We start from the raw sequence: 17,294 nt of genomic DNA, 5'->3' as shown, positions 1-17,294 counted from the left end.
CTCATAGAGTCAGTGGGATGAAATGAACACTTCAGGTTAAAGTACTAACATGTGCCTTTAAGGTACCAAAATGGACCCTTTTATATACAAACATGTACCTTTTGAAAAGGTACCGCCCCAGTGATTGCTTTTGTACCTTTTATTTCTGAGAATGTATGAGAGTATGTGGTATATAGTATAGGTCAAGGTATTTTCTTCAGTAGTAAACATTTTAACTTCACCTGCATGAGATGTAGTTTTCTGTGGTTTGCTTTGACCCTCTCTTCACGTTTAGCTTCCCATACCAGAAGTTTTTGGAGTTTGCTGTTTGTTGTCTTGTTCAAAACTTGGAAACATGTGTACATGTCCTGTAAAATGTTATTCAGCTTGTTGTCGAAGTCTCTTCTGTGTAACAACAGACAGTTTGAATTTCTAAAAGAAACACTCCAGACACTCCACATTTACATGTATGTTAGTCAGCAGCATCACAGGAGAGTCAGCATTTCTCTGAGAAGCATCAGGCTCTCAAAAGACATTCTGCATGGAGAGTGGAACTCAGACATCTGTGGGTATCCAGCGATAAAGAAGCATTGGAAGACCCAAAGGTTGCATCGTTTTTCGGGGTTTATGCTTCAAAAAAGGAAAAACAATGTGTGTCTGGGGTGCTTGTAACACTGATTCCAGGTATCCTGGGAGGACAGGCATTATGATTTATTTTATGCAATTTTTTTGAATCCGAATAAAACAGAGCAAAATGTCCCTAAGTTTTTAACCTCAATCCAATCGAAGACAGAAACATAAATTTTCTGGGTATCATACAATCATTAAGTTACAATTTTCATTTGCTTAAGCAGAACGTTAAAACTAGACGTTACTGTTAGCGAGTCCATGCTAATGTACGAAGTTATAGAGCGGATTGTTCTTGCGTCTTGAACAGTGTAGGTCAAAATCGCAAACGAAGGTCTCCACGGTCTCTTTGTATTAAACTAGTAACGTTACATTACTTTAATAGTACTCTGCGAAACAAGAACAGTGTTGATCTGGGATGTTGTCATCCGCGATCATGATGATATCTCCGCTTGCATGTCGAAACCCTTGAGTTATCCAACGTATTAATTTTTTACATATTTTGTAAACTCCATGGAATATTTAATTTATAACATTTGGTGGCCTTTTGTGTCCAAAAGTGTGCGTCGTGGGTCAAGGTTTTCACACTGCAGCTGTCATTGTAAAACAGTGAGCAAATGCCAGTTTGACTTAGCTTTTTGCAAAAAGACGTGAACATTTGTTGTTTAATAAACAGCTTTATACAACTAGATTTTAGGCCAATATGATTTGATTGTGGGCGGGGCTACTAAGTGTCAATGGACAGAAATGGATACCATGCGATTGACAAAATGCCACACTGTTTGTTGAGCATGGGTTAACACAGTTTGTATCACATGTTCTTTTATCATATTGTGACTGGTCAGGATACAATGAGAGACAGGCTGCTGTTGCTGAAATTCTCACATGGTCAAAAAAGGCTTTGGTGGTTTTCTAGTTTGCAGAGTGTGTTTGTGTGTATGTGTCTGTTATTGAACCGCTGGAGGTGGTGTGTGTGTGTATGTGTGTGGAGAGACGGAGACGTTCTCTGACTGGGTCAGTATTTATAGCCTGCCTCAGGCTGTGCAGCCTACCGCCATCTTGTCTTTTTGCCTGCCGTGTGTGTGTGTGTGTGTGTGTCATACAAGCTAGATCTCCCTTTAAAAACGACTCTTATTCCATGAGTGCCGTCCTTGAGTGTGTGTTTTGAAATGTGGCTGATCGCTTTCTGCGTAAAAGCCCCACTATAGCAGTAATACTAGAACAAATTGTGGGAAAAGCAGTGAATGGCTTATAATGGAGCTGTCTGTCTTCATAACGTTCCTGTCTGACTATCAAGCCGTTTGGTGGAATGCGGAGTGAAAGAATGCAGACATGTACCGGTAGCACAGGTCCGGTGAGCCGAGCTCCGGTATCTACTTCACAGGCTGTACCTGCTTGTCTTCATGCATGTTCTTTTGATCATGAAGCTCTGTCTTATAAGAGCCTGCCTGGACTAATTCCAGCCTGGGGTGTCAGAAGCGGCAGGTTACTGTGCGGTTCCTCAGTGTTTAGCAGTTAGTGGTGCTTCATCCCAGATTAGAGGCTTGTGCAAATTGCTTTGGTTTAAAAAGTGGCCTCAGTCCAGAGATAGCAGATTCCCTAGTGAAATTTGTGACCTCTTTGTTATGACGCAATGTTGGGAAAGTTACTTTGCGACAAGGCTAATCAGAATTAAACGTATTTAAACTACAGTCTTTATGAGCTTCTTTATGAAATAGCTAGCTACACTTGAAATCTACTAAATGCTTTTTGTTTTTAACCAACTACATTTAAGCAATATAAGAGGACAATATTATATAATAATTGTATAACTATAAGAAAATCAGAGCGGTATTTAGGAAAATATATGGATCCATAATATATGACATGTCACATGAATTTTAATACTATAGAAAAGTGACAGGTTTTCCAGTGTTTCATACACACACACACACACACACACACACACACACACACACACACACACACACACACATACACATTTCAGATGTGATTAATAACGATTAGTTGATTTTTACAGCCCTATGTCTAAGTTTACTATAATGTCATGCAGATATGCTACTGATCAAAGGACTGGGGATTTGTTTTGACCAAAAGTACAATAGATTTTTGGGACTATTATACTAGTTTAATATGCCATTACCATTGATAAGTCATTACTCCAGTCTTCAGTTTCAAATGATGCTTTTGAAAAGAAATAATTTTAATATGCTGATTTTGTTGTAACCATGTTGTGGTTTTACAGGATTCTTTGCATTTATTTGAAATAAAATATTTAGTAAACGCACTTACTGCCACTTTTGATCATTATAATGCATGCTTGCCGATTAAACATATAATTTTCTTTCAAAACTAAACAAAAATTAAGATTATTATCCCAGTAGCCTCTATGCATTGCGATGACTCACAAAACAAAGTAATTCATCTGAACAAACTATTTCACTAAAATGAATTGGACTTTCCCGTGTTTCTTTAGAAAGATAAGGGGCCTTGTAAAGTACCTTGAGATCTTTGTGCAATGCAATAATATTTGTCTTAAAGTACTGCTGCTTTTCACTGGAACAGCGAAGAAATCAGAGTTGTTGTCATAGCAGAAAAGACAGCTGAATCTATTTGGAATGAATGATTTTGGAACAGTTTAATTGATTCAGACAACATTAATGCATTCATACAGTGTCAGGGATACAACAATCTGCTCATGTTCACTTTTCCTCTGTTTTATTGCATGTGCCGGGGGGGGTGTTCATATGAAGTGCGGTTAATTGAGGGTGACTATGGTAAGGATTTCTCTCTGCTCTGTGCTCATCCCGTGAGGCTCGTCCCCAGTCGCTCCAGTTTTCATGTAGAGCAGCTCCCAGTCTTCCTCTCATGCGGGTCTTTTTATCTCTCCGTGAGAAACCGCAGGACTTAAATACAGCTGCATATTTAAACGCCGCTAATTAAGATCTCCAGACTCTTCTCGTTCCTGCAAGGTTTAACATGGAAAACGATGAGATTAGCATGATGGGCGAGCGTTCTGGTGATTTCCCTGCAGTGGCTTCCACTGATTCATGATCTTACGCGTGAAGCCTTTAAAACGTGTCTATTGGCAGGGTCGGGTCACACGTCACTCTTAGTTGTGTAGATCGTATTAGAGCTAATCTCACTGCTGCAGGGTATTGAACTCGCTGACCACGAGCTGCCTATTTTGTTTGACATCGACGGGTTTGATACTGTAAAAACAAAAGATTAGTCGCTTGTGCTAACGCAGTGCTAGTCCACAAGCAGACCTCAAGCCATTTTTTATATGGGCCGCTGTTCTGTTACATCCGTGGCTTAAGTCGTGACTTGTTTAGTCATGGTAATCATTTGTTGTTTTGAGTCTTTATGGTTTTAACTTGTGCTACTTAATGTGAAGCTGGAAGGAAAATGGTTAACAGAGATCAAGTACGCTACTGTTCATAACTTTAGGTTTGGTAAGATTTTCGAAAGATGTTTCATGCTCACTAAAGCTGATGAAAAATGTAGTAGCAACAGTAATATTGTGAAATATTATTACATATAAAGGACCTTATTTAATGTAATTTATTCTTGTCATACAAGGCTGAATTTTCAGCATCACTTTAGTCTTCAGTGTCACATGATCCTTCAGATATTCTAATTGCTGCTCAAAAAATTATCTTCTTATAACAAATCCATAATGCACCTTTAGTAAATTAGTTAATTAAAAACAACCTGACTCCAAACTTTTGAACATTAGTGCACATATAATTTGAAAAGTATTTGACGAGTTTATAAAAAGGGCTGTGCTATGTGGTTAATTATAAACTGATCACTGGTTATTGTATCTGCTTTTTGTTTTTCTTAATTCGTCCTATATTATCATGCAGAAGGCTGTGTGTGGTTCTTGTATCTTCTCTCGCTGACAAAGCACAAAACAAATTACATAGCTCCTTACACAGCAGTTATCATGAGGCGCATTACCCATTATTTCCTTTGTCAACCTCCCGGTTAACTGTAAAGCTGCTAACATCTGCTCACTCGTACCTGTATTTTGACCTGTCAGTTTATTACATTTTGTGAGTCCTGTATCAGCCTAAGTGAGGTCTGTTTGTGTTGTGAGGAAGTGACAGATGCTCTGCTGTGATGAGATCTGGGAGAGGCGGAGAGAAAAAACAACTGCAAGGTGTGTATCTCTATAGCAACAAGCATAGGCTGGGACCTGGGGATGCACACGGCATCACGAGGTGTCTGTGTAATAAGTGCTACCCTAAGGAGAGCTGCTCACGTCTGGCTCCAGAGGACATGCACAGATACCCTCTCTACTCTCACTCATTTATTGAACTTAAAAAGCATCGATGGAGAATTCAAAATGATTTCTGTCATTTTGACAGATTATTAAAAAAGGAAAAGGGATATAAATAGCCTTTCAAAAGTTCTGAAAAAAAAAAACATTGTGGAAAATAATAAAAATTTACTTGGAAAAAATGTATACATGATGGTAAGAATTAAGTTAAGTGATTGATTGCAAGATTTATTTTTGTTTGTTTTACGTTTCAAGAACACTATCAAAAGAAAAAGGCAAGAGCTCTTTCCACAGAATGGGGTTTTGGCAGTCTTGAAAAACCTGGAGCTATTTTACAAATGTAATTTTTAGGCCTGGAAAAATTTGTCAGTGATTAGACCAGGGGCCACAGCAAGCTTCTAAGGGGGCCTTACAAGACAGCTTAAAATTATTTAAAGGCAAAACAAGCATTAAAATAAACTAAAATACTTAAATTGTGTTATTTCTTCTTTTAATCCACCTTTTCACCCTAGCCTAATTTTAAAAAATTACTCATATATAATCTCATAATTTGCATTTTTAGTGGTATTTTCTACTTGTATCTCCTAAAATATTTTATTAGGTTGAAAGTGTATGTAGTTCTTTTTTCTTCTTTTGAAGGTGGGGAGTTACTTAAGATTTTGAGAATTACTTTTAATTATTATTATTATTATTATTATTATCTATGATGATGATGATGATGATGATTGTAAGGTACTCTCAGTTTTACAGTATTTTCTAGGCTTTAAATTGCTGTTTGTGAAACACTAATATAATTCAAATGTATTAACATATTTACTGACACATCACTCGAGACTCCAGTGATTATAAATGTATAATTAAACTTTATTTAGGAACAATACCCATTTCTTATTATTAATCCTACAGCGTGTTTTTCATGTCACTATTGATGAGGATTGTATGGTCTTTAAATGATATTGTCTTTATATTCAAGTATACTTTAAATAATTCCTTGGTTGGTCTACAGCACTACTACAGTACAATTAAACTGCACTAAGTATGGAATTAGTTGTTCTGGTTTAGCAGGGTTTAGTATACCTGTTTAGTACAATTGCAGGGTACAATTAACATGACAGATGATATTATTGTCAGATTACAAAAACAACACATTTTTCTTAATGTCATGGAAGCTTGAGTTTAACGACTGACTGAATAGAACTTTGTTTTCTCGAAGCTTGCGCTTACCAGTCATACAAGATTTTAGTTCCTTAGCCTGTGTCTTACAAACACTATATAATTTTTTGGAAAACAAGGACGGTTTAAAATAAATCATGGCAAAACATTTACAATCGAGTCCGTCAAAGGGACAGATAATGATTTGGTAGTACAAACTCGGCCTGTGCTCTCTTCCACAGATGGCCACTAACATGCCGTTGAGACCGAGTGACGTTCAATTATATTGACCTCAAAAACCTGTTCTCTCTGTGAGGTCTGATTCACATCTCCACATTACAATGCCTTTGTCTTGTCTCGTAAATCACTCACAGCCTGAAAATGGGGCCGGAAAGTGCTTTTGATCAAAATAAACCCACTCAGCGTTTTCTGGCCTCCGTTTGAAGTCGCTGCTCATCTTGGAAAGCCTGTCATTACGCTTTAGCAGCATGTGCGGAGTGTGAGCCTGTAGTAGGAGGCGCAGTCAGCGTGCTGTAATTGCATTTAAGGTGTCTCCTCTGTACTTACACTGGGCTCAGGTCCTGTAATTTCAGCCTACCATGACGTGTTACACCGCTCTCGTACCTTTAGTGCTTTCATCTGCGCTGTGTAGTCGAAGAATTGACCGTTTAATGCAGGATTTAATTTCCCATCAGTCAGTAAATGAAGACATCTTTGTGAAAGTGAGAAAGATCTGTGGCACACCGTGAGATGGAAAATACTCCCTCGGGCTGATGTATAATATGCTTCTTTTTTTTTTTTTCCTATTTGTAATGAAGTGCTGCTTAATTCACTGGGAATGCAGTGTGTGTTTGAGCTGTTTCGCAAACAGATGATTTTAATATCTATTGCAGCCTCCACAAGGAGCTGATGTTTGCTTTTCTACCTGTATCAGTCTTTTCTTCCTACTTTAGAACGGTGCCTGGGTTTTTGTTGAGACAACATCCCAAGAATGTCTCAGGCAGGTTTTTTTTTTTTTTTTTTGTACCTCTTTGTTTGATAAAACAATTTTAGTGGATGAGCTTTTGTATGTCTGCTCAAGTTGCATTGGTTCACCGTTTCAGTTGTATACTGTAGAAGAATGGGATTAAAAAGAATTTTCCAGGATCAATAAGTTAATGTATATCGACAGCGTTAATGGAATAATGTCCATTACCACAGACAATCATTTTTTTTTTTTTTTAAATAACAGTAAGGCACTTACAGTAGAAGTACATGGGGTCATGTCCTTGCACAATGGGGTGTCAAAGTAGAAATGTGGAACACATGATTTATGCAGCCTTTTTTTGTTGTTGTTGTTCATTACTATTAGTTATTACTGCAATTCATGTAAATAGTTGTTTTATATACATATCATGTGAAAGATGTTTTGCAGTGTGTGTACATGAGCTTGCATTTTTGAATACCATTATTATTATTATTATTATTATTTGTTTTTATTTATTTGTAGTATATACATGTTTTTATTATTAAATTACATTTTGTGGTAATCAGCATTATGCTGCAAATACTGTTTGTTAGAGCTTACCTTGTATTAAACCTGTTAGTTGTGTAGTGTCTCTCTATCAGAGCTCTGGCGAGTGGCTTTAATCGTTCACACGATTGAGTGTGAGTGTGTATATCAGAGCAGCAAAGCTTTAAAATAAGCCTTAGCAAACTGGTTAGCAATTAAAGTGTTTCAGTTCACATGAATCTCATAACTCATAATTGGTTAAGGATTTGTGTTGTGTATCTGTGTCCAGTGCTCAGAGAGCTGGATTTAGATGCATACGCGCATACACTCTCTCTCTCTCTCTCTCTCTCTCTCTCTCTCTCTCTTTTTTTTTTTTTTTCCTCGTCTCAGTGCATCTCCCTCCCCCTTCCACTCTCAAACCTCCCCTCGCCAGTGCTGTGTTGTGATTGGCCGGGCACTGACAGTTTCCACAGAAGCTTCTAGAATAGCTTTCATCAAAAAGCCCTGACTGCAGTCATTTTTCATGGCCCCAGGGCAAAAGTGCGAAAGACAGAATATGCAGACACTTCCAGCGTAATCAAGAGAAATTAGCCATGTCCGTATGCTTCCTGTAACATGTTCATAATCGGCTATTACAATGGGCCGACTCTGATGCGAGAAAAGCGGAGGAGGACGGGGAAACTGTAGCGATTGGTCGGCCAGGCTCATGGCAGGCAGGCTGAGCTGGACTTAATCAGGGATTGGCGTCACTGATTCCAGCTAAGCACTGCGACTGCGCCACTGGTGAGCGTCTGTGCTGCGAACATGGCATGAAAGAGAGCAATGGGGCGGCGACTGGGGGAGGGACGTGCGGGTGAGGGAGAGAGAAAGGGAGAAATTGAAAGGACATGTTAATGCTAGTTCGGGATTCATGTTTTCATGTAGCGTAAAGGCTGTGTCACATTGGGCCTTTCCAGTACATAATCTGTAGTGCATGTGCATAGTGCAAGTAGTGCTCTTTTTCAGCCAATAGGAATGAAGCAGTGGATTTTGGAGGGTGTAGTTCACCTGAGTGAATTCAAAAATGTTTTGGAAAACAAAATATAACTTTAGACATGATGTTAGGTGTTGGCAGCCGGAAGCTTGAGCTTGTTGCATTCCCATAGTTACAGGAACTTGAATTGTTTTTAGCAGATCTTCAACCCAAACACATGCTCTACATCAAAATGGTATTCTCCCCTTTCCCCATCTTAATAAAATCTTTATATATATATATATATATAATGTATTATTATTTTATTTTATTGTGGGGTTTTTTGAGACAAGCAGAAAAATTCACTTCAATCTACAAAATTTTCTTTTATTTGGTCAACGATGAAAACCAAAAGTAGACAAGTGTATATATCTTTGAATCAGCCTCCCTATCCTCTCAAATGGCTTGTTCATTTCAATATACATGAATCTTTTGCTGTCATAGTTTCATGACTGTAGAGTGAACTGACTCCAGGGAATGACCTAATGTTAAAACCAGCCTAATGATCTATTAACAACAAATATATTTTTTAGTCCTGTAGAATATGGTTTTCTTGCCCTTTTTTTATGTCTGAATATGTATTTAAAATGATCACAGTTTAATAAAAACATTGCAAGTTATTAATTTTAATGCTTACAAAGAACTTCAGTCTAGCAGTCTAGTTTATGCTATAATCAGATGAAATTGTGAGAGCTGAACTCAACAACTCAACACACTCAACAACAACATTTGCCATTGCATGCATAAATAACATACTCGTATGTAATTGGTTGTAATGGACAACATTGTAAAAACACTACAATGACGCCAGCATAATAACAATAGTAATACCAGTAATAATAATCATCATCTTAATCTCATCTGTCGGCACAACTGATTGTATATAGTTTGTATATACCATCATTTGATTCATGTCTTTCATAAAGCATTATCGGATGAGTAGTTAATTTCTTCATTAAGTTAAGTACACAGTCTTGTACCTTTGTCTGGTTTCCTTATTTTTATATACTTACACTTTCAGATACTTCAAAGCAAAGATTGTAATTAGTCTTGAAGTGGGTTGGTTTCATTCATGCCTTTTTATTCATTTTTTTTTTTTATAAAGAAAACGAGCAGGGCCACTGTTTTGTTTTCTTCCAAACCAGCAATTTCTATTAACCAGTTGCAGAGTTTTGTGGTGTGTTCGATCAGGCAAATAATTTCAGCGTAGATCTATGTATGCATTCTGATATTCCACCCTCTGTCAATCAATCAATAAAAGCCTAGAAACCAAGTTTTTTTTTTTTTTTCCTCCTCCAAGCTCCTGCTCCACCACCAGACAGTGTTGTTTTTTTTTTCCCAGCAGAATAAGCATCTCCCAAGTCTGCGTTACGTAAGTCCGGCACTCATTCGCGCAGATGTTTGCGCTCCCTCCGCTTCATCTTTGCCTCTGCCTCAGGCGGAGATCTGCCTGGATCAGTCTCTCTGATGGCTAATTGTGTAACCATTTCTGCCTCCTCCACCACACGGATGCGTTAAGATAAACAGCACTTTCGTTTCCTTTCGTCTCCCTTCCCGAGAGCCCCTGTGCGTCTACATCGGCTGTGATAGGTAGAGACAGGCGAACGACATCCACCCGCTCATCCCTCCCGAATCCTCTCGTAGTCGTCCCTTTAAAGACACTTCCTGTTTGCTTTCGTTATGGCATGTGCTAAAATTAACTTTATCCTTCCCTCTCCCCCTCTCTCTCTCTCTCTCTCTCTCTCTCTCTCTCTCTCTGTGTCTCTCTCTCTCTCTCTCTCTCCCCCTCTCTCTCTCTCTCTCTCTCTCTCTCTCTCTCTCTCTCTCTTTCTCTCTCTCCCTATCTCTCTCTCTCGCTCTTTAATCTCTGTGTCCACAGTGCCAGACTCTGCCAAGCCCAGCCCCACCCCTCCTCCCCACCAACCCCAGCACCGCCACCAACCCGTCTGTGCCCTCAGCCAGCAGCAGCACTGGTGGCAATGGCAAGCGCGCACCCCCCGGCAACCAACAGCAGCAGCCGGCAGCCCCTCGCTACCCGCCCCGAGAGGTGCCCCCTCGTTTCCGTCAACACGAACACAAGCAGCTACTGAAGCGGGGTCAACCTCTGCCCGCCGGAAGTACGGCTCTCGCGCAGCCAGTGTCCGCCAACCCTACGCCTCAGCCCTTCTCCTGCCAGACCCACCCAGGTCAGCCTCTTCTCCATGATGTGCACAGGGCGGCCTGCTGATTCAGGGTGCAGCCCAGAAAACACTTCACGCCCATAGCTGGTGGTCTGTTTTGTGGTTTTGTTATGTAACTTTGCCGGAAGGTAGAAGAGTTGGTTGTGGCCGGGGTGTTTGGATGGTTTTATGCAGACTGTATCATTCTCATGTGGCACAATAATCTTTCTTGTGTTCATCCTTTGTTTGATGGGGTTGTCGGACATCGGCATGGTTAATAAGAGCAAGAGAGATTAATATTAACATTTAAATATTACAGTATTTATTATCTGTGCACATTTGTTTTCTGTGCACTTGTCATTTTTGCTCTCCCTCTTGCATTGGCATCTCTGCAGAAGAGCTAAGCAGCAATGTTTTCCAATCGATGAATTATCTTAAGACAGCCTACCAATCACATGAAACGATTACATCCATAGGCAGCAATATCTATTTCTAACTATTAAATTTCAACCCCAGTCACAACTTCTTTTTTTCCCTTGTTTACAGGGATACTGCCATTAATTACCCTCCTGTCGTTTCAAAACCCCCAAGACTTTTCTTCATCTTTAGCACACTAATAAAGATATTTTTAAAAGAATCTGAGAGTGACAGTAAAATAGGCCATGTGACATCAGGGCTTCAACTGTAATTTTGCAAAGCTATAATGATTTTGTGTGCAAAGAAAACAATAATGAAACCAACTCATTACATCAAAAAAATGTAAATAAAAAAACTTAATTGAAAAGTAAAATTCTTCATGTAGCCTAAAATATATCCAAGGTCCAAATCAGAATGATGCTGAAAGTGTGAATTGAATATTTTAATCATATTGGGAAATTTGCATCTTAATTTAGTCCTATAAAGAGATTTTAATAAAAGATTAAACTTGCAAGATAAGACAAATGTATAAGAATAGGTTTTTAAAAAATTGCCTCAAGGATTATTCCTTCCTCCATTCCACTGTCCTACGTTTTTACAGAACATGTTTTTATGTATAAGAGAGAAAAAAAATGTTTGTAATGTTGAACATATTTTAATTTGAGCATTGCGTTTTTAGCACTGCCTGTCTAAACACAGAGCACAACGTCAAAGACATCGATCTCATGCTTGTGTACATAAAAAAACAATGATAAGTTGTTACATAAAAAGTAGCACAGCGAAATTAAAAATCGCATTCTATGTGAACAGCTCCTTATGAGTGTGGTGCAATAGATGTGGTTCAATAGGTAGTAAATGGCCTTATTTATTCATTACAGACAGGGTCTTGTTGAAATCTACTGTAGACATTTAATCAGGGTTGTTTTGTAATGTACGGTTGTTCAAGCTTATTCATGTGTGCATGTGCAGAAGGTAGTTTTTTGCTGTCTGTTTTGCAGGCAAAGAAAGCTAGATGGAGAGAAACGTTCTTGCTGAGTTGTGCTTTGCTACTTCCTGTGTTTGGAGGCGTATGGGTGTGCCAAGAGTGTTGTAGTTTGTACGTGGACTTGGCAGTCTTCTGCTGTGTGTCTGTGGCTTCTTGATTGCAGTGGCAGAGCAAAAGAACGAGTTAGAAAGGAAAAGGGAGAGATGGCAGACAATCAGCTCTGTGGGCTGGGGTGATTCACAGCTTACAGTAAATGTGCGTGATTCAGAAGGAGTATCCTTTGATTGGCATGGCACAAAAATGAGCTGGCTCATGGACTGTTCTTCTCTCCTCCCAGAGTATTGACTGGCTCTCATTTGTGGTCTGAAGGAACCATGTGTTCTTCTCAGCTCTGCAGTCATAGTTAGGAGCAAGACCAGAACCCTGTTCCACTTTCTAGCAAACTGTCTTCCTAGATCATATTTTTAGGAATCATAGGCACTTAGCAAAGACTCTTCTTTGTAATTAAGCAAAACCACACAATTGCAAACAGTGAGTCATACGGGCTCCTTTTTTTTAGTGAATCAAAACAATACAGTGCGACTAGTGTAGTCCGATTCTTAAAGGAATGAATCTTTTGAGTCGGTTCTTTTTATTGAATCAACCACTTACAACTTACACCATACTGACAGACTCTGAATAGTTACAGCTTGGTTGTTCACATAGCAGCGTGTAATTTAAAGATACACATTTTGACAGCAATTTTATTCAACTATTTTCAAAAATGTAACTTAATACATTTTAGCTAAATTTTGACATTTTAAAGTTCCTTTTTTTTATTTTATGGGTATTTTCTCATTAGTAATGCAGGGACATTTCTTTTTCCCAAATAATTGAACTTAATAGAACAAGTAGCTGGGAAAGGAGCTCTTAAGGAAGTGGAAATGTTGATCAGAATGGTAACTGAAACAGGAATCTTTAAAATCTTTTTGATGCGCACCCCAAAGGGTTAGGGAGCAATAATACCGCATTATTATTTAACATGGCTTGTTTATGTTAAAAGGGTATTGCATGTATGGCCGTACCAAAATACACACACAGAAATCCACATACACTTATTTTTATGCTCTCTCTCCCCCCCCCTCCTCTGGCTGAATTTAGTTTTGGGTATGTTTTGAGCCGGCACGTGCACTGAGCTGTGGTTCCGCTGGATGTTACTTAACGCACATTGGGAGCCCGACGAGTAATAAGAGCTCCCAGCTTTCTGTGTGAGTGTGTGTGTGTTTTTACAGGAAGCCGCTGGAATGCAGCCGAATGGCCCACAGCTCTGCTTTAAGCCAGCAGCAACAGAGGCTGTATTCATTTAGCTTGTCTCTTTTGCTCCCCCCATCTTTCCTACAGTCGTCACATGGATATCTAATGTAAAACAGCCCAGGGGACAGAAACACTTTACCTCTTATCTTCAGAACTTGTAGGAGACAACGCTTTTTTGCGTGGCCTCATGCCCCATTTTCATATGTCTGTGTATACATCAGATTACAACTTAAATGAATGATGATGCTATTTTGTGTCATTCTTCTATGTAAATATAGAGGAGAATTCCAAAACAGCTCTACTTACTGTGCTGTTTACAAGTTTGTGGTCAGTAAGAATTTTAATGGATAGTAGGCTATTACGTTTATTTATCAAGCATGCGTTAAATTGATCAAAACGGATAGTAAATGGATTATAATTTAAAATGTTACAGATGTTACAAAATGTTTTTTCGAACAATAAATGCTTTTCTTTTTTTCAGTATCCTGAAAAAAAATTTTTTTCCACGAAAACCTTAGACAGCACAATTGTTTTCAACATTAATAAGAGGAAATGTTTCTTGAGCACCAAATTAGCATTTTAGATTAGTTTTTATAATACATGATTGCTGTTTTGACATTCTAAAAATATTTTATTTTCAGTTGTTTACAAAAGTAAAGGCCAGACAGTTTTCTCAGTGTTTATATTTTATAAGCACAAACATGTGTAAGTGCATGTGCATTCTGTATCTAAACAAACCGCAAGGCAGGAACATCATCATATTAAGTGTTGTGATTTTCTTCATTCATAAATATAGCAGTGGAGTGTCTCTGCATTATAAAGTCACTTATCACATCATTTCTGTCCTTGTGGTGTGATTCATCAGTTTTCATGGCAGTGCATAGTATGCCGGATTGGAGTATTAGAGGATTTAAGGGGGCATCCTTTCAAACAGCTAGTCTGAGCGTATCTTAATACAGTTGCTACTTTGCAATAGCATTTGTTTATGCTAGAGGCACATGCATACACACTTCACCTTTAAGGTCTAGTGTATTTGTTTCTGCGTGTTGTTTTGAGGTTTACATTGCTCAGTATGGCCAGCTGCTCTGTGGAGTGCATTACAACTTCCAGGCCTGCTGTTGCAGGGGAATTATCAGCTCATTAAGGGCCTGTTTGCCTCAGTGAGTCCTGTATTCTCGTCCCTCGAGCCTCCAAACAGACCTGAGTGCTGGCACTGGTCCCAGCCACAAAAACTTTCTTTTTTTTCCTGTCGCACCCACACACACACTTGCATGGATCCTGTCAACACCAACTCTGTTGTGACCAGGAAGTAAAGTTGACCGGTCCAGTTCAGGGAATGATAATGAGGACTTCCCCCAAGTACAATGGTGTGAAGCCTCTCTCTTTTGCCAAAGTAAGAAAAAAATATTCTGGCAAACTAATTAGACTTAACGTTTAACACGCACACATGCAGGCATTGAGATCCACAAAATAGGGTTTATCAGCAAACTGTGACAACAACGTGCTCTATTTATGCTATTTTTTGGACTCTTCTTGATTACTTGTTGAGTTTGTATGCCCGCTTTAGTTCTGCTGTCATCTGTTGAAGTCGCCCCCTGCTGTCCAGTGCAGGTGGTCGCCCAGTCTCTGCCTGTTCCTGATGTCACATCCTGCCGTGAATGAGCGGGAGCGTGGTGTAGTACATCAAGACTGATGGGTGTTGCATAAGACCCTCAAGTATGTTGGCTCCTCCCCGCATTCTCCCACCAAGTGTCTTTGCAACTGACAAACAGCAACGTCAGCAAAGCCCCCTGTTCTTCGCCCCACGGTGCAACTGCTGTTTTTTGTACATGAATGCATATACAAACATAGTCAGCATATGGTGCTGTTTTCTTGGATGTAGTTTATGCTTCTATTCATACCGGTACATTTCTTTTAGCTGAAAGAGTGAGGCAGACAAAAGTGGTAAGAAATTGAAAGCTGGGAGTAGAAAGACTTGAGTAATCTCTTGAATAACTAGTAAAATGCATTGCAGTACTTTACACTGCATTGTTATTATACATGTCTCCTATTGTTATATTTTTTAAATCTATAATTATTAAGATTTTAATTTATACTATGATTATTACAATTGTTAATTATTATAATTAAAGTAAAATATAACAAAAAGTTGAGGCAAAAGAGAAAGAGGTGCAGATCTAAACATTAAATGTCTTATAAATGTCTAAAAAAAGCTTTTGTTAATTGAAATTCAGCTGGGATAAAATAAATGTTATATAAACTTAAATGAAATTATTAGAAATGTTGCCTTGGCAACTAACTAAACGATTTTAAATAACTGAAACAAGTATTAAAATTACTAAGTAAAATAAATTTAAACTAAAAAAAGTGTAAAAAGCAAAACTTTTTACATTTATAAAGGTACATGGAGATTTTTGTATTTTTCACAAAAATGTTTAAACTAAGGTATTTATTAAAATGATTGATTGAATTCATTAAATTAATAAACAGAACTGTGTGCTTGCGGAAGAACATTGTTGCCAGAACTACTTCTCACTGCATATGTCTATGACAAATCACTTGGGTACCTGGCTACTTCACAGCGGTACCTACCTGAATCAGTCTAAATAGTCTGAATATAAACACTCATTGTAGATGTACCGCAGTGATTCAGGACAAGCTAAAAACATGGTTTGAAAAATAGATTTATGGTGTACTTTTTTTTTTTTTTTAATAATATATATATATATATATATATATATATATATATATATATATATATATATATATATATATATATATATATGTATATATATATATATGTATATATATATATATATATATATATGTATATATATATATATATATATATATATATATATATATATATATATGTATATATATATATATATATATATATATATATATATATATATATATATATATACATACATATATATATATATATATATATATATATATATATATATATATATATATATATATATATATGTATGTATATATATATATATATATATATATATATATATATATATATATATATATATATATATATATATATATATATATATATATATGTATATGTATGTATATGTATATATGTATGTATGTATATGTATATATATATGTACAGACGTGGACAAAATTGTTGGTACCCTTTGGTCAATGAAAGAAAAAGTCACAATGGTCACAGAAATAACTGTTATCTGACAAAAGTAATAATAAATAAAAATTCTATAAATGTTAACCAATGAAAGTCAGACATTGTTTTTCAACCATGCTTCAACAGAATTATTTAAAAAAATAAACTCACTAAAACAGGCATGGACAAAAATGATGGTACCCCTAGAAAACACTGAAAATAATGTGACCAAAGGGACATGTTAATTCAAGGTGTGTCCACTAATTAGCATCACAGGTGTCTACAACCTTGTAATCAGCCATTGGGCCTATATATATGGCTCCAGGTAATCACTGTGTTGTTTGGTGATATGGTGTGTACCACACTCGACATGGACCAGAGGAAGCAAAGGAAAGAGTTGTCTCAAGAGATCAGAAAGAAAATTATAGACAAGCATGTTAAAGGTAAAGGCTATAAGACCATCTCCAAGCAACTAGATGTTCCTGTGACTACAGTTGCACATATTAATCAGAAGTTTAAGATCCATGGGACTGTAGCCAACCTCCTGGACGTGGCGCAGGAGGAAAAAAATTGATGACAAATCTAAGAGACGGATAATCCGAATGGTAACAAAAGAGCCTAGAAAGACTTCTAAAGAGATTCAAGGTGAACTTCATGCTCAAGGAACATCAGTGTCAGATCGCACCATCCGTCGTTGTTTGAGCCAAAGTGGACTACATGGGAGACGACCAAGGAGGACACCATTGTTGAA

The 17,294-nt window shown here is 37.7% G+C and overlaps 1 protein-coding gene across 1 annotated transcript in view; it reads left to right on the top strand.

Moving 5' to 3' along the window:
- The window catches only part of tnrc6c1 (trinucleotide repeat containing adaptor 6C1), a 53,788-nt gene that overhangs the window by 14,216 nt on the left and 22,278 nt on the right, over positions 1–17,294 (top strand). Inside the window, 2 exon segments of the mRNA XM_043234946.1 lie at positions 10,427–10,460; positions 10,462–10,733. Coding sequence (XP_043090881.1) covers positions 10,427–10,460; positions 10,462–10,733 — 306 coding nt within the window.

The sequence above is a fragment of the Puntigrus tetrazona genome, chromosome 3, assembly GCF_018831695.1.
Source record: "Puntigrus tetrazona isolate hp1 chromosome 3, ASM1883169v1, whole genome shotgun sequence".
NCBI lineage: Eukaryota > Metazoa > Chordata > Actinopteri > Cypriniformes > Cyprinidae > Puntigrus > Puntigrus tetrazona.
The sequence above is the reverse complement of the archived record's forward strand: the minus strand, read 5'-3'. Positions and strand labels throughout refer to the sequence as shown.